Source organism: Amphibalanus amphitrite, unplaced genomic scaffold (assembly GCF_019059575.1).
Source record: "Amphibalanus amphitrite isolate SeventyFive unplaced genomic scaffold, NRLGWU_Aamphi_draft 000547F_arrow, whole genome shotgun sequence".
Classification (NCBI taxonomy): Eukaryota; Metazoa; Arthropoda; class Thecostraca; order Balanomorpha; family Balanidae; genus Amphibalanus; species Amphibalanus amphitrite.
In genome coordinates this window covers 377,217-399,765 of record NW_024882041.1, presented here as the reverse complement: position 1 = coordinate 399,765, position 22,549 = coordinate 377,217, and the positions used below count along the sequence as shown (strand labels likewise).

General features: G+C 50.0%; 1 protein-coding gene across 5 annotated transcripts; it reads right to left on the bottom strand.

The window, feature by feature from the left end:
* Positions 1–2,359: 2,359 nt before the first annotated feature.
* Positions 2,360–22,293, bottom strand: LOC122393661 (zygotic DNA replication licensing factor mcm3-like). Of its 5 annotated transcripts, none has more exons than XM_043389894.1 (17): positions 22,251–22,293; positions 20,861–20,963; positions 20,444–20,556; positions 14,665–14,873; positions 14,310–14,421; positions 14,065–14,183; positions 13,526–13,770; positions 13,261–13,394; positions 12,773–12,937; positions 12,206–12,404; positions 11,675–11,823; positions 11,212–11,361; positions 10,837–10,990; positions 10,522–10,662; positions 7,197–7,292; positions 6,768–6,943; positions 2,360–3,262 (listed from the first exon to the last, which is right to left on the bottom strand). In XM_043389894.1, the coding sequence occupies exons 2-17, from the start codon at positions 20,939–20,941 to the stop codon at positions 3,061–3,063; spliced, it is 2,445 nt and encodes an 814-aa protein (XP_043245829.1). In that variant the 5' UTR covers positions 20,942–20,963; positions 22,251–22,293; the 3' UTR covers positions 2,360–3,060. The 5 variants fall into 5 exon arrangements, with proteins under 5 accessions (XP_043245829.1, XP_043245824.1, XP_043245827.1 ...); XM_043389889.1 differs by having other exon boundaries at positions 22,209–22,290; XM_043389892.1 differs by having other exon boundaries at positions 22,247–22,290.
* Between the last annotated feature and the right edge of the window lie 256 nt (positions 22,294–22,549).

Sequence of the window (22,549 nt, the reverse complement as noted above, 5' to 3'; positions counted from 1 at the left end):
GATGACTGTCCTGGCCTGCGCCTGCGAACAATGACAGGTTGGGTAGGTACACAATAGGTACACATGACCCTGCATACGTTACAGACAATGCATGCGTTGAGCATATGGCGGTTCGTCACTGTGAACTGTACGTAGGTATGTCACGTTATGAGATACGTTTATTGCCGAATGGAGATGATGAGGATTGCCTCCCGAATCAAACTCCGATGCAGTCTACGAAGTAGGCATCCATTATGCATATTGAGTTCACATCCGCCTTTTTCATCATCGAATGGCAACATCAGATGCCCCGCTGCCCCACAGAGCGGCCACAATGGCTGGAACGTCGCCGTGGAGCGGGTTCGCGGCGCGCTGCCTGCCTGCTGAGGCGGCGCACAATGCCCGTCCCGTGTCGCACCAGGGCGCTTCGGAAGTCATGAGATGCGCATCTCTCATGAGGTACGCATTACGCCGCGTAGGAAGAACATCGGCTGGCGAGTCCGCGCACATTTGAACACTCCTGTAGATGCATACGTGTACGCGCACATGCATACCTTCCAGTTGTAGGTAATCTAAATATATTCATTATTCTATGCATTGGGGCAGGGCCCGTAGAAGGGCATGCCTAAGGGGGTCAGTGGTTACATAACGGCACATGCCGAGAACTTTGGAACTGAGCGGCAAAGTCAATTCAGGTGTCGGTAAATGTGGAAATGAAGCGTAGCGCCTCTTCGAAAACAAAATTCGAATCGCTTGGTGGTATGGATGGAGCATCGCTGATCGACTGAAGCCGGCACAGGCGTTCCTAAAATCCAACGGCGAAGGAATTGGAGGCTATAGGTATGCAACCCGCACTACACACGACGCGCTGGATAAAAGAGCATCTGCGCGCTGGCAATGGAATTACATAGTCCTGACCGTCACTTTACTTGTTTATAATCATCGGCCTTTCTGTAGCGCTCTCTCACTGAACGCATATCTTCCACAGGCCAGCAAATATGGACACATGGTGCTCCTTGCGCAAAATCCTTATTCTTGAGCCGTCTACCAAAAAGCCTTCCATACCTAAATATTCCTAAAATAGCCTTGAAGACTCGTGCCCGCTGGGTAAGCGCTCAGAAGTCAGAACCTTTCAATAAATCAAATACCATCGGCTCCCGGAATATTCTATCTTTGACGAGGATGACTGGTGACTACCGGCTATGATTGATGACAAATCCCGGACCAGCCGGCGCTGGAGGGTCCGAGCCGCGCCAGCTCCTCGTATGGAGCCTGGGGACGAGGAATCAGCGGGACAGACACAGGACGATAGACGGATACAGATCTAACAGATGGCCGGCTCCCGGAGATGAGTCGATAGCGCGGCCCCCAGCCACCGGAGATCATACGAGAACACTGCGCGCGACCGGCCTCGTCCAGAGGAGCTCTCAGGCGGACGCTGCATGGCAGGGGCTACCGGCTGGCCTTCGTTCGCTCCGCGCCGCGCCGTTACAGGCAGCCCCTGGCTACGGGACAGGGTTGGGCACGGTGGCGGAGGCTCCGCACGCCAGCGCTCCCCGTGACTGGGGAGGCGATAGGATGAGTGGAGGAGACTTGGCACAACCATGAAGTATGACCTCGGTAGCATGGTAGCAACAGGCTTGCACACAGACGGTCGGTGTATAAATAGAACGGCGGAACGGCAGGGCACTTTCCAGTAAAGATGCCCTATGCTACCTTTATTACACATTTCAAACGAAGCGGGTAAATCTCACGAAAATGCTGGAAGATATCGGTGTTGGTACAGGCATACGTATAAAATGTTCGCACTCGGATCCTGCGCATTACCTTACCAATTTCATTATTTTTGTTCCGTAGCGTAACTCAAACATCGCGTCGTAGGACCAAGCGCCACGCAGTTCGCTATTAGACGCACATCTGCGCCAAGATGTACTGATAAGCGCAACCAGGAGGTGGGCGACGCACTTGGCGGCCAACATCGAACGGTGACGCACTAGGCAGATTTTCATACATTTATAACTCATTTTTGCTCAGTCCGTAAACAAGTCAAGCTTTGCGAGCAACGTTTGTAGACCTTCGATTACAAAGTTTCTGAAAGGCAGCCGTAAGTCCATTCTGTGCGCAACAAGCGATGTTACAGTGGCGGTATCCGGTACAATGTACATAGTTCATACTAAATACGTCTCGCTGTACCATTACTCTCGGTTTTAAAAGGAAGTCAACTCATTGCGAGTTGCGACCACCGCTTCACGGGCGACTGGGTGGGATATTCTCGACAGGCCGATGTTCGTTCCCAGCCGGTCCCTTCCGCTAGCAGACGGCCATCCCTGACCATCCCACGTCTATCCTATCCAAAGCTCATCCATCACAAAACACCATCTACAAAAACAGTGTATTCGAAGGCCGTCATCCACACAGGTCGACAGCAGACCAACAGCGAGCCGGGGGCAGCAACCGCGCCAACCGCATGTGGCCATCCATACAAAACGCACAGTCTAGCAGGTACTTACATAATGGGGGAACACGGGTCCGGCGGAGAGTTGGACATGCCTAAAGCCAATGGGAGATCCCGGTCCCGCACTTTCTCCCGAGGCTGGCGGTGAGGCGGTCACGGGCAGCCGGGTGGGAAACTCTCGGGTGGCTTCTGTTCGTTCTCAGCCGCTCCCTTCCGGTCAGACCGATATTGCCGCCTTCAGTATCGCGGACTGTGCCTCTGGCGCCAACCTTCCGCACCCTCAGACACACAGATACACAGCCTTCCGGGAAACGAGGCCACGTTCGAGTCACATGGCGCGCCGGAAGTCAGCCAGTCGTCAGAAGTGGAAGTTGCCACGAACATATGGCGTGGTCCCTCTACATAACCGTTGCATCTCGCTTTACAAACTAGGCACTATCCTGATCTAGCCAAAGTACGGGAGCCAACATTCCTATTTAGACGTTACCTCAACGCCCATTTTACCAGCGCTCCAAGAACGGCCAGGCGCCAGCTATTTGGAATCCATCGCATGCTTCCCCGGGACCCGAGGGCCTGTCTAGATGAGGAAGAGCTGGTTGGCCACTGAACAGAGCCCGAGGCGCCGTCTAGATGAGGAAGAGCTGGTCGTCGGCCACCATCAGCTGGTTGGCCTCCATCATACGGTCGGTGGCGGCCTCCACCTCCCCGGAGGTGAAGGGCCGCGCTGCGTGCTGTTCGGCCAGGTAGGAGCGCACCTCCGCCATCGGCAGCGTCTGCGTGCGCCGCTCCTTGAGCAGGTTCTGCAGGGACGTCTTGAACACGGTGAACCTGCAGGGACGGAGACAGTAGTGTCAGCATCGGCAGAGAAAAGATGTGGTCACGAGATGCTGCCTTGGCGAAGGCGTGATTATAAAGACCATACGTGACTGATTTGATCGTGGTGGTCAGATATGTGGAAGACAATCTCAGTAGTGTCATGAGCTTTTCCACACAGAACATAGCTCAGATAACTAGAATAACAAACTACAGCGTGCTTAACTGACAACAGGTGCAAGGAAAAAGGACAGACACAAGGAGGAAGAAAATAGAAACGATATTGCATAACACTCTTGAGTAACACTCATCTTTATTCAATGCCAACATCCAATAGAAGTGATGCACTGAAAAATAACTCATCTTTTTACAAGCAGAAAGTAACTTAACAACCCTTGTTTTCTGGAACGTTGACGAGTCATCCTGTAGAACCATGTGAAGCCTCGGACCGGTAATCCGCAAAACAGGCTTACGACTCCTGGGGCTGAGTCCTCGACCGCATTAAGAGGTTGGGTTCAGGAGAGCCTGTCAGCTTTCTCACGGGTCTGGACGCTTACCGGGTATCCCACGCGTGTTATGACCATTTGAGACACTGCTGCGAAAGTTATACTGTGTGGGCTTACCGTGTACACGTGCGTCAGGCCCACTAACGACACCTTGCTGCGAAAGGTATACTGTGTGGCGTACGGATGACTGAGGGACTGTTCAAAAGAATTAAATCAAGTATCGAAATCCAACTAAATGTTGTTGGTGCTAGTCATGTATAGCTGAACGCATGTTTTCGTCGCTATTCGCTCAACATATAGTTTCAGTATGTACATAGTTTCAGGGAAGCACGCACGTGCTGCACCGTGTCAGCTGGTTGTACACGTTTGGTACGTTGAAGGCAATACTCTACGTCAATGAACCCATCAAAGATAAAAGCGTAGAAACTCCTTTACAGGAACAGCACAGCGGTTTTTACTGAGCGACGGTGTCAGTTTTAGAGCCGGCACATTAGCACCCAGAACATTCTCACCACACTGCAGAGTGAATGTCAAGCAGTCGATCTGTACCGTTTCACCAGAATAGCTCAGCGGTCCCGGACGCTGCCCACACCCGATATAGACCGGAGGAGTTCTGACGGGAATTGTCGCCGTCCTGCCGGTGTCACCATTCCGGTGTAGATTGAATCATTGCGCCCCAAATACATGTATTGAAGCTCAATGGACATCCGTGAGATCGAGATCGGCCCGTCTTCAGCGAGGTAGGTACGGCCGCAGAGAGCAAATGTGGAATTGTCCCTTATTGTCGACGCAACCCGAGACTCGAGATTGTTAGTGCTTTGGTGAAGTTTTTGCATGTTGATATTTTTCATTACATAATGCTTACACATTTTCCAGTAAAAGAGAATGAAGAAGTTATTAATATGGAAAATGGATCAACGCCACCTTGAATATAGCATTTGGGCAGCTACGCCACCAAATCTTCCTCATCCAGCGGGCGATCTCTTGGCCAGATTAACGTAATGAAACTGCAATAATTTGTGGACATCCCCAAAATGCTCACATAAGGTTCATACCAAATAGAAAGACCTCATGCAAGCAGCCTTCTCAAATGCTTTTCAAGTACACTGCGTCACACTAAGACTCCCTTCATAATCTCGAAGCCTGACTGGAATAGTTTATATTCAGTCGAGTCCGTGTGCTGGCTACGACCGACCTTCACATCAGGAGTCCTTCCAAGAGCCCTATTCACACACAGGTCTATAGATGAGCTGTTATTACGCGTCGCAGTGCCGTCTATACCTTGCTCCTAGCGGCAAAGGCAGTGCTGATGGCTTTCCAAGGAGGCAAGATCGTCACAGCCCCAGAAGATCCGGGAGTTAAACTGATACTAACTAAATAGCGGTGTAGCATTTATACAATTTGAGACTTCCAAAGATAGAGCTACTCCGCACCAGCACAACTGGGAACGAAGGAACGACTTTTGGGCAGGCAGCTACGCTGAGAAAGGGCAAGTGGGAGGGACTGAAAAATAAGGTAGCAATAAAACGTGAAATCACCTGGAACTCCGCAAATGAATTCAATTTTACCTCTTATGCGGCTATAATTGTTATCAGTTACCATTAGCCAGTATTCCAGGGTATTTGCGAACGCAGAGCGTCTACCTTGGGCGAATAGGCGGAAGATTTATTATCACCTGGCATTCAGGCCGGATGGCCGCTATACCGGTCGTCCAATTACTTGTTGCGTCTCGGCTCACCGGGACTGGCCTGGGGCCGCAAATACACACCTCTCGGCCAACTCCGCAGAATCGCACCCCGCCGGCGGCGGCGTCTAAAGATAGCGGCGTGGGCGACACCCGGACGCGTCAGGCGACTGCAATAGCCGCGCCGGTGTCGACAATAGAACCTCACGCCAAAACGGGAAGCGCACTCAGCGTGGCGCCAACCGTGCGTACAATTCAGACGAGACCGAAACGGATTTCTGTCCGATCGTGATGACCCGTGGCAGAACCGAGCCAGGTGTGAAGTTAGACCTCGGCCGACCTGTCCGTTGTGGCACAACGTCCACACCCACCTAAACGATCGGATAGCACGTGTTCAGTCTGACCTATGAACCAGTATAACGCCTTTTGTGGCGACTAACGGAGCGAGCGAGAGGGTGGGCCTTGCACGTGCGAAATTGCGAGGGGGTTCCTCCAACTGACTTGTGCACGGCACCTTACTAACCGGTCTCTAGCGATGTGCCAAATTTGAGCACAATCGGCCCAGCCGTTCTCGAGATCTGGAAGCGGCACCCTGCACGTGCGCACGTGCAGAATGGGTCCCAACTGACTTGTACACGGCACCCTACTAACTGCTCCGTAACCGTGTACCAAATTTGAGCGCAATCGGTCCAGCCGTTCTCGAGATCTGGAAACGACCCCTGCACGTGCGCACGTGCAGCAGCACCCCAACTCTGGCACATGGATATGCATTGCCTAGTGGGTGCCTACCTACATGCCAACTCTCAGCGCAATCGGCCCAGTAGTTACCGAGATATTGCAACAATTACAAAAGTGACACCTCTTGGTTTTGCACGTGGCACGTGCATAAGGGGTCACCCATATGCATCGGGAATAGTGCAATACTTGGTAGAAGGAATGAAGCTACCCTACAAAAATTACCGCATGTAAATCGGTCAAGTGGTTGCTGAGATATAAGCCTCGCAAAAGCGTGACCACGGCCGGCCGGCCGGCCGGCCGGCCGCTCATACTCAGAAATTTCCGTTAATCTAAGGAAAGACTACGCTCGCTTCACTCGCTCCGTAATCATTACAAAGGAGCAGGAGGCGGACAATCATGCCATGCCAGAATAATGTTGGATTTATCATCCACGTCTATCAAGAGTATCCGTGCACCATTTTCATTTGTTGCGGATGCACCACGCATCACAATTTGATGACGGCGTTTGGGTTTTGAGGGCAACCGGACTATGATGGTCATCAACGCCCATTAGGCCCCCGGCGCCTCATATTTCCCGTCTTTTCGGACTGACCTCTCCTCAGTGATGGCCTTCTCGACTGGCTCGGCCGTATCCATACTCTCCGGGACCGAGGAACCGGCCGTGGGCCGCGGGGAGCGCAGCGTCGGCGGCTCCTCGTCGGCCTCGTCAGAGTCGTAGTCGTACGGGTCGTAACCCTCCTCACCGGGCTGGCGACGGGGCCGCTTCGCCTGGTGGCGGACCGAGAAAACACGGTCAGGGGAAGGAACAGCCACGTACAACTAAAACAAGGGACATACATCGAAACTACGATTATGAGCGCACTGAGATCAAAACAATCCATTTCAAAGAAGAAGAGATCTCAAGCGTTCTCAATTGCTACCGCTATCAGTCGTCAAAGCCAGACACACCTACAAATATATCCCATGACCCGCTGAGGACCCTGACTGTAACACCCCCCAGTATCCCCTGGCGGCCACTGACCCTGGGTCGCTCGGAGCCCTCCTCGCCGTCGCCCTCTCCCTCTGTGTCAGTGCCGTCATCCCGGCGCCGTCGGCTCTTGGCCGGCTTCTTGTCCACCTGCAGACGATAGGCAGAGACACACCAGCCATTGTCAGCTCAGTGAGAAATGAGCGTCAACACTAGTCCCAAGCATACATGACATCTTTAGCATCCTGGATAAATAGAACTTTGAGGGCTCTAATATTGTTTGCCACAAATATTACATAAACTGCAATAAAACTACGTAATTACAATTTCCATCAGACATCCAAAGACAACAGGGCATATTTTAACATACTGACTGCGTCCCATTTTGGGACGCAGCCCCCTGCCTTTGGGACGTAGCCCTCGCGAAATTTGGACCACTGCGTCCCACACTGAAATGCCACGGTTTCAGCCGAAAAGTGCGAGCAAAAATAAGTTACATGCCTCGGTCTTTTACTGTGTAAAAGATGTTGGCTTTCCGATTGCTTTGTGCCCTGATTTACTATGTACCTAAGCACATACATGCCCTCTCCAGTCATTGTGCGCTGCCCTACCCTTGGTCATACACCTTATTATGTTCTTCCCTACTATACCCCTAGGATATGTGCCCTGCCCAGTGCCCTGTCCTTAGGTCTTTTACCTTGCCCTGGCCTTTCTTCAGGCCCTGTGCCCCGCTCTGCCCTGCCCTCAAACACGATACTTTATATATTCTGCCTGGAAATTTGATGCGCTGCCTTCCCGTCTTTTGGCCCCGTGCCCTGCCCTACCCTAGTTTGGGGCCCCTGCCCTTCTCTGCCCTCAAGCCTTGTACACTTGTCCTGCCATCAGACCCCGTGCCGCTGCCTTGTCTTCAGGTACTGTGCCCTGCCCTGCCATCAGGCCTTGTGCCTTCCCATGTCCTCATGCCCCGGCCCCGCGCCCATCCTCGAGCCTAATGCCTTGCCCTGCCTCAGGCCCTGTCCTGTCATGTTCTGCTTCCAGGCCTCATGTGCATTGCCCTGCCCTTAGACCCTGTGCCCTATTCTGCCATTAAGCCTTATGCGTTGTATCGCCCTCAGGCCCGTGCCCGGCCTCGCCCTAAGTTGCTGTGCTCTGCCCTGTCGTCAGGCCTTGTGCCGTCCCATGCCATCAGACCCTGTGTCCTACTCTGCCCTCAAGCCCTGTATTCTGCATTGCCCTAAGGTCTCGTGTCCCATGCCCGCTCTCAGGCGCTGTGCCCTGCCCTGTCATCAGGCCCTGTGGTGTCTCCCGCCCTCAGGTCCCGTGCCGTTTCCCGTCCTCATGCCCCGTGCCCTTACCTGTCCTCAGAACCCGTGCTTTGTTCTGCCTCCATGCCCTGAGCCTTGCCCTGCCCTAAGGCCCCATACCCTGGCCCTGTTTCACCGGTGATAGCAGCACGCTGCTATTACACGTGTCAAATTGGGTTTCCATGGAGACATCAACAGGCCCATTGCTCAAACACTACCACAAGTATGTCGTCAGCTCGCGGAATTTGATAGCAGCGTCCGACGTCCGTGAAACATTGCCAACGTCTTGTCATACCTTCGGGGCCCGAAGGTATGACAAGACGTGGGCGGTGTTTCGGGCCTTGTGTCATACCTGTGTCTTATGTCTTGCTCTACCTTTAGGTACTATTTCTTGCCCTGCTCTAAGATCCTGCGTGTTGCCCTGCCATCAGGTGTGTTGATCATCAGGTGTTCTAAGGCCCTGTGTCTTGCACTACTCTCCGGCCTTGTGTAATGATAGCCTCAGACCCACGCCTTGCCTTGCCCTCGGACCCTGCATCCTACCCAGCCCTCAAGTATCCGTCTTAGCTTAGCTTCATGGCCTGTGCCTGCCCTGTCCTTAGGGCTCAGACTCTGTGTCCTGCCCTTCCCTAAAGTCCTGTTTAGAGATGTCAAGTTGGAGCCCGCAGGCCCGGAGCCTGGCCCAAAATCCGGCCCTACAGGGCTTTTGCATGCACAGTGGATTGTATCATTGTTTTGAGGTACCTCATCGAAACGCATCGACTGATATGCGACATGATCTATCTTGGTCACGAAATGACCGTAATGTGAGCTCAAGTTCTGACCTTGACATTTCGAGGTAAAAATGAGAGAAGAACGATCGTGCAAACGAAAATTTTCTACCTTTTTTTAGTTCAAAAGCTTTTCATGAAACCATATTGACAAAAATTGTAATTTTACCCGTTTTTGGCTATGGAGCCTTAACCGTTGATCTGAACTCAATCCTGATGAAATATTGACGAAGAGCTGTTCAAGATATATCGATTGCTTTTCTCCTATCGATTGCGCCCTCCTAGCTATCATAGTTTTTGAGATACCGGCACGTTTTCCGAAAAAAATATCGCATCATTGCGAAGTTTGACATTTGATGGCATACGGTCAGATCAGGGCCGTCATGGCCGTCTGGCCATAGGAGGATATAGAGGGAGCCACGGGGCCATGCTCCCTCCCCCCCCAAAAGCGCCCGGAAATGGCACAAAATCGACACATTTCTGGGCATAATAATTAAACAAAGGAACTTCCATTGGGAAAAGCTTGGGTTATATTACATGATAGGCAGTAAGGAAGCGAAATCCGAAGCATCCAAAGCATCCGTTCATCCAAAGCATTAATCTATGATGGATTTTTTATGTAGCTTTAAAATACGATGATTTTTCGTCACAACTTAGGTGGGTACTGTTTGACCTTACGTCATCTAATTATTTCAAACACATAGTATCTTCAATGCAAATTGGCCATGTTTCACACGTCAACCTCTATTTTGAATCAACTGATAAGGGTGAAAAACGCATGAAGAGACTATGTATCACATTTTAATCATGTGCATATTCATATTTATTCTCTAAGCATAGGTACAATTTGGTGCGTCAAGGGAGGTCAAACACGCCCAACGCCGTTCAGGAAAACGAGTGACTAACAACAATGTAAATGTCATTTTAAATCGCCTGTCCGCCCTTTGAATGCGGATAAAGAACGCACTACGACTGGGCGAATTTCGAGACTGGCCAAAAGCAATCACAGCCCGCTCCCAATATCCCGCTTGCAGTGCCCCCCCCCCCCACCAGCACAGTACACAATGTATCTGTACATTATCTCACTTGCATTATATACTATTTCGCTTGCAATGTGCCCTTTCCGATCAAAGCATGTGCCCTATGCCACCTTTGGGACGCAGTGAAAAATCCTTAAAATATGCCCTGAAAGACAACGATCTTCGTCCATTAATTCATCTTTCAGTAACTCAAGATACATATAGGTGTACGACTTCTTATTCCGATACACCACGATTGATAAAACGTCAAGCCCGGTCGCCGCACCTTTTTGAAGATGGCGAACTGGAGGAGCTCGATGGCCGAGTGGGCGTCCTGCATGTCGACAGTGGGGCTGAGGCGGCACTTGGCGTGCGCCGTGGCCAGTCGGATCAGCGTCTCCAGCGCTCGGGCCGTGATCGGCTGGGTCTGTATAACAGAGAGATGTGAAGTGTCAATGAAAACACCGGTAAAACACCGGAGGCAGGAAGCGTACGACACAAGTACTTGATACAGATCGACACTGATGATAAGGGATAGATACATTTTCTTCTATACCCCCCCCCAAAAAAAAATATCCTCCGCGTTACAGCCGTGTCTCACCTTGGCCATGTCGTTGTTGGTGTTGTCCTGTGACCTCAGCCGAGAGTACTCCTCAGAGATCGCAGCGCACGCCTGGTTGGACAGCTTCGGCTTCATCTCCTTGGCGATGTGGATGTACTTGCGGATGAAGTTCATGCTGATGATTTTACCGGCACTGGATGAAGGCAGAAGAAAATCAGCGAATGTAGTAGTGACGCGTCAAGACAATTAATAGCAAAACAGAATCATTGATACAATTTTCATCTTCCAGTACATTGCATGAAAGCCATGCCGCGTTACCCAAGCCGCGTTAAGCAGCAAAACCTATCAGCCAGCCACACGAAGGACATAATATCGTAAAATCCCAACAGAACTAATAGTTGATGTGCCACTGACCCGTGTTCGCGTTTTCCGTGCAGGAGCGGGTCGTGTTTCTCGTAGATGGTGGTTTTCTCGGGCTCCTCCTCCTCCGCCACGCTGGCAGTGGCCAGCAGGTCGATCCCCGAGCCCAGCGGCAGCACAGCGCCGTCCTCTTCGTTCGGAGAGCTGCGGGGGCAAAGGGGAGTCAGGTGAGCTGTGTGCCTGGTTCAGAGTAGTCGGGTGCTGTGTATCTGGCTAGAGCTGTAGTCGGGTGTGCTGTGTGGCTGGCTAGGAGTGGTCAGGCACTGTGGGTAAAGCTGTAGTCAGGACGCTATGACCTGCCTAACACAAAGTTCACACCTAACCATTATCGGTGAACACGAGGCTGGCCGCTGGGCAATGAGTTCGCGTCCACAATGCACGATTTACCCGCATCTAAACCGTGGATGCTACGGCTATACAATTTGTTAGCGTTCACAGTCCACAGTGCGCGACTTACCGGTAGCGGTGCATGCGCACCACGTGGTCGGAGATGCGCCGGTCACTCTCGGCGTCAATCGTGTCCAGCACGATGAACAGCAGGTCGAACCGAGACAGCAGCGAGTCCTGCAGGCCAATGTTCTCCATCGGCGTCTTGTACTGGTCATACTGAAACCAAACATACACTCGTTAGCCCAAGTAGCTAGGAATGACAAGTGTGAGGAGTGTTGACAAACTGGTCAAGAGGACATGCAAGCACAGCTAAACATCGTCGTACAATCCACTTCCAATGCGGTATCAGTCGACGAATCAAATCATATTTCAAGACGAGGCGCACAATCGTGCGCTTCATTTAAGGGCTTAAGAAGTTCCGCATAATTTCCATATTACTTGATGGGGCGGCCAATTGTCTGATACCAAGGAATCCACAAACGTTCATTACCAATCCAAACCTGACGCAACTTTTCAGCAAATCTCGTGTCCCACCTCCTCCTCCCGGCCCGATTGCCCTACCATCTATCGACTGAGCGGCGAAGTTTTGCTTGCTTACCCGGCCGTAGACGGGGTTGGCGGCGGCCAGCACCGAGCAGCGTGCGTTCAGCTTGGCGTGGATGCCGGCTTTGGCGATGGTGACGCGTCCCTGTTCCATCACCTCGTGGATGGCCGTTCGGTCCATGTCGGTCATCTTATCGAACTCGTCGATACAGACGACGCCGCGGTCTGCGAGTACCATGGCGCCGGCCTCCAGTCTGGAAACAGGGGCGATAGACGATCAGAATGGAGCGCTATAGCGAAGGCCTCCTGTCTGGAAACAAGGGGTTAGGGGGGCGATCGACGGTCAGAAGCGAGCACTCTGGTTCCAGTTCCTTCGTCTAACTTGATCTGATCCAAAACATATTTCTGTATGCCTCCACAGCATCTCCTGGTTGGCAATCACGGCGCTGACCTGCGCTCGTTGGTCTCCTGGTCGGTGTTCGACCTCGGCACTGACCTGCGCTCGCTGGTCTCCTGGTGGTCCTGGTGGCTGGTCACTGGCCCTCGCTGGTCTCTGATGGCCCCACTGACCTGGGCTCGTTCGTCTCTGGTCTCTGGTGACCTCACTAGACCTCACACTGACCTGCGCTCGTTGGTCTCCTGGTCGGTGGTGACGGCCGCCGTCAGACCCACTCCTGACGAGCCGCGGCCCGTCGTGGTGATGGCTCGCGGCGCCGTGTGTAGCACGTAGCGCAGCAGCTGAGACTTGGCCACCGAAGGGTCGCCGATCAGCAGCACGTTGATGTCGCTGCGGACACAGAGAGGCACGGAATGACAGCGGCGGACCAAACGACAAGTGGACAGAGTGACATAGAGTCAGATCAGCCTGCACACCACTGCTGTGTGTGGAATATCGAGACGTCAGCGCCAGGCCCGAAAAAAACTATCGAAACATACAGCGAATGGCGCTACTTCTCCGGGGAATGTCGTTTATCGAATAACTAAACCGTTGCAACAATAAGACATTAAATCTAATAGGAATTCGGTCGGGCCAGTTTTGCGGGCAAGCTCAAGTCTAAAATAATTGTGCATGATACGCACAAGCTCAGTGTACTCAGTACTGAAACTTACCCTCGGAGACGGGTTCCGTTGGGAAGAATCTTCTCTTCTCCGCCGAGCAAAAGGCACAGAAGAGCCTTCTTGATGTACTCATGACCGTGAATTGAAGGCGCCAGAGAGTGGGCTAGGAGGTCGAAAACATCCTTCTGAAATGATGGAAATGCAGTGGATGAGAAAAAAGTCATGACAAATCTCAACCATAAAAACACGCTCAAACTATTAGTTGCCAGCTCCAGTGTCCCTTCCTTCCTCCCATAAAATTTTGGACATTACGCACCCGTTTGGCCTTGCAGAACTTCCTGCAGAGTTTGACGTCGTCGGCGGTGATGGTGGGCGACGCCTCCTTGCTGAGCAGGGAGACGTTGTTGGCGATCAGGATGGTGCGGAAGGTGCCCGAGGTGAAGCCGTTCTGTTTTCCGGGCAGGCAGCGGTAGGTGCCCACCAGCTGGACGCGGTCGCCGGGCTTGCACCGGTCCACCAGGTCGCCGTCACACACCACGTCCACAGAGCGCGGCAGCTGACCTGCGGGCGTGCAGCGGACGTCAGGTCAGCGGCCCGCAGTAATACACGGACCAGCCGGGGGCGATACAACCTCCCCCCCCCACACACACACCAATCCCAGTACACAGACCGACCGGGGACCAGCCGATAGATCACGGACCATACAGCATACCCGCCTTTATCCGGGAATCGGTCGTCAGTGTTCGCACTCACACAGATCATCTGGGGACCCGCACAGATCAAAGACAATACGGCATTTAGTTCATAAACGTTGCAAGTCCACATGTCTCGGACATCACGGAGGGTCGTACACACCTGCGGGCGCCTTCTCGGGCATTTCCTGAATGGTCAGCGTCTGATGGTCCTTGTATCTGGACAGGCCAAACTCAGTTTCCAGCAGGTTACCCTCATCGTCCTTCGTTGGATACGCGGAGCTACGGAAACAAAAACAGACAACACTGAGGAAAATATACCACAAAAAAACAGCTGACACCTGCCAAACGGGTGTGAAAAGAGCAGGTCAAAACTCGTCACAAATATAGCATGGCAGTCCTACTGACCCCGACGGGAAGGCGTCCAGTGACGTCATATCGGTGTAGCGGCGTTCGATCGTTTTCCCGGTGGCCGGACAAAAGTGAACGCTCTTCACCACCTTCGGCCGAACCAGCGAACCTGTGGGAAAGGCAGGCGTTAGTTGGCAGGGTAATGAGAGCGGAACAAGGCAGCCCATCATTGGAGATCACTGCCGAATTACGCAAAAACTATCTAGACTGTATAACTTCGACATATAGCCAGGTAATTTCGTCAGGCGTGTTTAATATTGCAGAGTTACAAGTTCATGTGAAGTGTTATGAAAAAAGAACACTGTAGACGCAAATAAACCACGACCTTACATCAGTATTTAGTATTACGTACATTTTGTCACGATGCCTTCGACGCAGACGACCGAGCCGAGAAACTTTGAAGTCAGAGTCCTTGGACTGACATGATGAGAGCCGAAGCTTCCCTCAAGACCAATGCTGAGTTCTTCATGCTGCTTAGCATAGACTGGGTCCGCTGCTCCAGCATACTCCATGAGAGCACGCTGAAAACAGCTGAGCTCTTCGAAGGCATTTTTCATGAGTCTGAAAGAAAGGCAGGTTTTCACGTCTCACCAATGCAAGCTAAATTTCAGGCATATCCTGGCAACACTTATTGAAGCAACGAGACTAACAAATGTCACTATTATTCTTGTTGACTCAAGAGAAATAATCAGCAAGCACAGCAAACTACCTGGAGAAAATGTAGAAGAATAATGATCTTTTACTTGAGCAAACATAGGTTTTGTCAGATTTTCTAAGCCAGGCAGACGACTTAAATTGAATATGGTACAAGACAAGCTGTTTGTCTGTTTGTTTGTTGGGGGTTAGGGGCGCGCCGACTGCGAGGTCATTTTGCGCCCATAGCAAGAGACGAGCCATAGGAATAAATAGAAATCGAAAAGTGAATTCAAAAGGAAGATAATATTTCCTGGTGGCTAGTCTTAACTGCATTGATCCTTCGTGTGCGCTACGGCGATGAAAAAATCAAACTTTATCAGATTATAACGCAGAACCCTGCAGATTATGAGTATTGGTGAGAAAACATTACCAAGAAAATTCTAGCCTCGTAGCTTGACATCTTCATGCCGCGCAGAGCATCGGAATTTGTCCGTATCGAAGGTGTAAGGCGTTACAGTCTCCAATGGTGGAGCGCCGCTGCGGGCGGTGCCTAACAGAGACCTGCCATCCGTTTATTGTTCGAGCTAATAGACGGTGCTTTATGGTGACGAACGACGCATTTTCGCCACGTCTTCTACATCCTAAACTTTTTGCGTCTATCCTCTAGCCAACCATCGGCAGTGTTCACTGTACCACTGTTAGGGTCGAGGATTGGTTTCAGGCGCTAGAAGATAGAGGTAAAAACTTAAGATGTAGAGGACATACCAAAAATGCGTCGTTCATCACCATAAAACACCGTCTATTACCTCAAACAATAAACGGAGGAGAGGTCTCAGCCACCTGGTGTTAGGCACCACCCGCAGCCGCGCTCCACCATTGGAAACTGTAACGCTTAACACCTTCGATACGGACTAATTCCGATGCTCTGCGCGATATGATGTCATGCTACCAGCCGCTAAAAAAATTTCTGGCAATGTTTGCTCACCAATGCGCATAAGTTGCGAGGTTCTGCGTTCGCATCCGAAAACTTTTTTTGGCTCACCCTAATGTGCGCTTTTGAATAATGTACTGAAAGTGATAAGATAGGCTTACAAAATCTGATCATAGGTACGGCTCTCCAGTAAAAGTCTTGTTGGTTTTGCTTTTTCGGACATATCTGGTCCTATATAATGTTTAAATGCATAAGTATCAACCCGGATTATGTGTATGCACATTTACCACGAGACTGTGAAATTTCATCGTTGTATGCCAAATACTTTCCGAGATATCCACCAAAAACCTCATTTTCTGCCGTTTGGGGTATTCTGGCCGCAATCTTCCTGGGATCGCCTATGACATCCATGGTGCCACCTAGCGAGAGGGACGCGGAAACACAGAATCATGAATGAATCGAGCGCGTAGTAAACGGTGTATGGAAGGGAGGCTCGGCAGAGGCTATCCGGGTGGCCGGCGCGCGGCGCGCCCTTAGGCATCGGCCGACCCTTCGGACCGCGTGAGGTCAGAGGTCGCGCTCGGGAAGTCTCGGCTCTGGGTTTTAGCGCTGTGCAGTCAGGAAGGGAGGGGAGGATAGCGCTAGCCCGACTGACTAGTATCTCGGCTGATTCGTGTGTGGTGGAACGGATCACAGAACGGGATGGTGGCTAGTGGTGGATGATGGGATGATGGTGGTTAGGTTAGTGCGTACTGCGTAGAACGTAGCTGAACATGCTTTTTTTCATGGCAAACAACATGCAGCATAATGTGCGGGATTATGCCAGAACTCATACAAAAAGGAACTAATATTTCGGCCGAGGGAGTGGATGAGTGCCGTGACAAAGCATGACGATGCTGCCAAAATCGGGATGCTTGTTTGCTCCCATTTTTTTTTTTTAGTATTAAGTTTTAACCCTAACATGCAGCGCTTGATCCGAACTTAGAGGTCCCCGACTGACCTTAGACCTTAAAATCGCACCCGTCCGGTGCGCCACCTTTTCTTCAGGGGCGCTCTTCTTGGTTGTATCTGTTCTTACCAATAACTAAAGCAAATCGAATGTATAATAAAAAAGGCATACCTCAAACACAGTTTAATTCACATTCGCTCTTGTGCATACTTGTTTTTACCTATACCTTCTGGCATCATAATATATCACTTCAGTGCTTAACCTTCAACGGAATTTTGGGTTTTCTGCATATACCCCGGCCGAGGGGGGGGGGGGGGGCATTACGACCCCTCTCCGTGTTTTTGCCCCTAATTGAGCTAGCGCCTTGCGGATAAAACTGAACGCGTGCATCGTATGAGATGCAGGAACTGGTACCCGAGTTGAATGTCTCAGGTCCACCGATAAACTCTGAGGTCAGTATAAGTGCTCCAAGTCGCGGGATCGGTTTTTGGTAAACAACTTCACCTTAAGTGGTTACAGAGCCAAGAGTTTTGCATGCTCAAACGCGTCGAATAGTTTACGCTTTGTTTTTGTTGAGGTCAATTTAAGGTGTTTACCTCAGGTCATGTCAGGGCAGAGCCACTCAGGCCACGAGGCTGACTCAAGGAGGTCATATCGCTTCTTCGATGCGGTAGGTCCTTACCACTGGTGGCTTCCCGACTCGCTAGCTCAATTTGATCGGGACTTTTTGGTGAAATCTCCTGTGACCTTAGTGATGTCATAAATGAAGTCGCCTAACTTTAAGAATGGAAAAGTGAATGCTGGGGCTTGCAAAAATTGTATAAAATCGCGAATTCATGCGCTTGAGACAGCTTTAGATGGCTCCCGGTGCCAAAATAACAGTTTTCATATTTCTAAATTGATTAATAATCGTGAGGCTGCGTGACCGACCTGACTTCAGGTGACTCTTAAGAAAAATACGAGATAGCTACATACAAGTTGTGAGGCCTCATGGGAGATAGTACTAGATCATATAAGCTTCATTTCCCGTTGAAAAGTCCCCTGACACGAAGGGTGCTGCGACGTCGCGACATTTTGGGGCCTTACAGAGGTTCACTTTTGACGCCATTGGTCAACGGCCTGACCTTAACCTTCGCACTTGTAGGAGGGTGTCGAACAGACCTCCTACCCTCAGTTTTTCGCAAATAACTCGCACAAAAAGCGGCTGATTGCGGCGAAACTTTCAGTACCCTCAAGTTATTCAATATTACGCCTATCCTATAATTTGCATGACCCTGACTCAAAAGGCCTTTGACTTGTGACCTGTTTTCCCGAGACCATGTTTGGCCGGAATCGCGTTTTGGCGTATTTCGAGTAGAACGCGTTTTATTGTCTTTTTGTGGCTTTCAGCGATCAAACATGTGAAAGTATGTTGATCGCATGGATTCTAGTGGGTATCAAGGTCACGTGAAGATCAGTCAGGTCACTGACCTTTGATGACCTTTGTTCACTCTTTCGAGTTCTACATGTTTCTAGGGTAGATTTTGGAGTTGATTTCGCATTTAGAAACCGTTTGAACATGAAGTAGTTTTAGTTCACTCGTAACATGTGACCTGACCTGACCTGACCCGACCTGGCCTAAATGCACGAAAACATCATCTGTGATCAAAACTAACTTGAATTTCGTGATCAGCACCCCGCAAAACCCTATAACAGCTTCACTTTACGAAGCTCTAACAGGTCCCGATTCCCCGACTTTTGAGTTATATTGACCTGTCAACCAATGACCTAGGACCTTAACCCTCGCCGGCACAGGCCATTTTGCGTCCTTCGACGGCACAAGGGGGGTTGGTACGACCCCCCTCGCGTTTGGCCCCTGATCGAGCTAGAGCTTCGCGGAAAAAAAAAAACGAGCGTGTTGCCCGTCACGAGAGGAAGCCGATGATACCCAAGTTTAAGGTCCTAGGTCATCGGGTGACCTTCCAGGTCAGGTCAATGACCCAAAAACCGGGGACCTGTTAGAAAGTCGTAAAGTGTGGATGCTAAGTGGTTTTCCGGGACGCTGATCACGAATATCGTATTAGTTTTGATCAGAGATGATGTCTTTAAGCATTTAGACCAGGTCGGGTCAGGTCAGGTCAGGTCAACCGGTAGGGGTTGTGACGGGTATTCGTAATACGTGTCAACCGCCTCTGACAGCTTCGTAACATGTTACGAAGGCACCAAAACTACTTCGTAAATGTTCAAATGGTTTCTAAATTCTAATTTAGCTAAAAAACTAGCCTGGAAGCATGTAAAACTCGAAAAAGTGAACCGAGGTCACCCGAGGTCACCAAAGGTCAATGACCTGACCTGACCTTCAGCTGACCTTGAAACCCACCCTAATGTATGGAAGCAACATCAAATCACATGTTTGAACGTTTGAAACCACGAAAAGCTTGCAAACGCGCGGCTAATGCGAGCCGTCATACGCCGAATCGCGATTCCGGCCAAACATGGTCTCGGAAAAGAGGTCACAGGTCAAAGGTCATTTGGGTTAGGGTCAAACAATTTTCAGGGTAGGTGTAAAATTGATGAATGCGAGGGTACTGAAAGTTTCGTCGCGATCGGCCGCTTTTTACGCGAGTTATTCGCGAAAAACCTTAGGGGGGGTTGCATCAATCCCCCTTGTGCCGGCGAGGGTTAAAATTGGGTATCATCGGCCTCCTCTCGTCACGGGCAACACGCTCTTTTCCCGCGAAGCTCTAGCTCGTTAGGGGCTGAACGGCAAAGGGGTCCAACGGACCCTCCTCCCCCTCTTTACGATAGACGCTGGCAAAACACCAATATGGGCGAAGGTGAAAACACAGCTGCTGTCATAAAAATTCAGCTTGAATCAAAGGCCAGGCTTGCCAAATTTCAGCTCTCGCAGCTATCAACAAAAATAAACATGTGGAGGCGGCAACCGCCTCCCCCCTCTCCTCTCGGCCACTGCCAGCGAGGTTTTAAGCGTATCATACACGTTACAAAGCATCATATCAAGAGGACACGCCCCAGCAGTCATATGCACTGAACTCAAACTTATTACCCGCGCTAGTGTATCGGCACCATAGCAGTTAGCACATGGTCGAGACTGTCGTCAGCCACGGACTCGCACTCGACCAACCCTCTGAGCCCGTTGACTGCGGGTGACCTTGACATGTCAAGCCTGATCGGCGGCCGGCCGCTGTCGTGCGGTCGTTACACACGGAGGGGAGGGAGACACAAAGCTCTATGTTAAAGCTGACCTCTGACCTTTCCCTGCGCACTGGTCACTGACCCCGCTCCATGTCGCTGGGCGGTGGCATGGCGGTGGAAACCGGTTCTAGCCTCTACACATGCCACCATTCTAACCCTCCCCTCCCCACGCTACTACGCGGCGTGGAGTACGCTCGTGCGTAACTGGGCGGAGCAAGGGGTCACGCGATACAGGGGCGGAACTGGTTGCCCTCCCGCTCGCCGAGCGACCAACGACTAATACCCTGGAGAACCGTACATATTTGTCTCAGAAAATCATCGGTATGGAATTATCTAACAAATACTCATAGGCTGAGCACACATACCTTCAGGAAAACAATCAAATCATGCACCTGTCAAAAGGAGAGCAGGTTGTCTTACCCGGCCACTCGCTTAGGCAGCTTATTCCTCAGGTCATTCACGTTCACAATGAGTCTGGTCTTCTGATTTTCAATCATGTCCCGAACAAGATGCATGTAAATCCCTTGATCTTCCTGCAATTGTAACACAAAAAGATACATTGATTGGAGACTTTTGCAACTCTTTATCATGGTTTGTTAGATAACTATCAACTACAGCATGATAAGTATGCCTCAACAATACCAAATAGAATAAAAAACTGGCCTTTAATGACACCTCTTCAGAAATGAAAGCTTACCTACCCAACATGGAGCTTAAGCTTCAACTGCATTGAAAATGTTAGCAAAATGCATGTTTATCATCATTATCACACACAAGGTACAAAGAAGTACAAAAGACACAACAAAGAATTAATAAAGAGAGCATCGAAAAACTTACCTCATCATCCAAGAAGTCAAGATAGTCTCTCTGGATATCTCTTAAATACTGATCCACCTCAATCACACCAAGATCACCCATCTTGGAAAAATGCTTAAGTTACCTGCAAAAAGAAAAGAAAAATTGAATCTTAGTGATGACAATTAGGCACACCATTTGTTCCTTTGAATCTGTGCTTAAAGAGTGCTGGGGGTTGGGGGAGCCTGGAGCAGCTCTACATGTTTTTTTTTTTTGGGGGGGGGGGGGGGTGTTTTTGAGGAGCTCAAGTCTGAGGACCTAAGAGGTTTAGGAAGTGACAGACACAGATCCAATGCTATGTGAGTCACCACCTTTGGTACAACAGTGCTGGTTGCTGATAATAAATAACAGGTACAGCACAACACTGTAAATCCTCCATTGTCAGCAAGATGGTACTTCAGAACTGTAAATTTTATAGTTTAACTCACTAAATCAGTAGCCTTTGAATTAAGTGGTTCAAACCACATAGGTATTTATCAGCATATGTACTAGTGAATACCAAATACCATGTGCTGTGCCTATACATGGCTTTGCTTGAAACAAGGCCATTGTTTGTTTCAATTGTTTCAGCATGTGATGTTTCTAAAAACTAATATGTATTGGAAGTTGGAGCTTAGTTCCTAAGGAAATAAGCAAAATGGACAGTTCTGCTTACATATCACTGCCCATGGAAAGTGATGGCCAAAACCAAGTAGTGTCTGGTAGCAGCAGGCCAAAAAACAGGGCCGTACTATTTCTAGCTGGTTTATTTTCTAGCTGGTGTCGTATAGTAGCGCCAGCAGAGCTTGTTATATATAAATACTAGGTATAAAAGACTAAATACCTATCTATATATCAATTTTTCTACAAGTTCCATTTTACATGTTCATGTCCACCTACTACCGAGTTTATATCAATAAATGTCATAGCTATCATATGCTGCCAGCTGATTTCAACCAGTTGTTAGTAAGGCCCATAAACCAGGGCAGCAGGGCCCATAAGCAAGCAATTGTTAAAACATTGCGGAAAACGCAGGACATCAGTAGTAGTCCAAGGACGTCCTGCATTGACAGAAGCTTCCTAGCACTACAAGCAAAAAGTTATGAGCAGCTTGACGGTTTGATCGTATACATACTTTCAATCGTACCTACTACCTAGTCTACACCACCAATTCAATTCTTAAAAGTTTGGAAGACATAATGAACGGCGCGGCCGTGACGTTTGAGGCGCAGAGCAACGGGTGGTTTATCCTCAAATCAACCGTACATACGCATGCTCAACACTGTTTCAAGACCAACCAAGACGAAAAATAAGAATTCAAAGACCTAAAAAATGCAAAAATGACAATTACCGACTAGCAGCACCCAACCACAACACACAACAACAAACCCACAATCGCGCTTTACGCGCCCCGAGAAAGCGCGCGAACTCCTATTAAAATACAGACATTTTTGTTTATTGCGGTCAAAACGTTTGATTTCGATTCAAGATTCTTTTGATGATATCAAACATAGAATATTCAGAGCTCGAAAAAGGAAATTTCTATGATAAGTTCCTTTAATACCATTTTTTAATCAGAAAAGGCATTGAAAGCGCAGCTCTGAATGATGAATGGGCCGGCATAAAGCTTTTTCCTCTCTCTCTGAGTTCCCTGATGAGACATCAATGCAAAATTTTGCACTTAAATGCTGA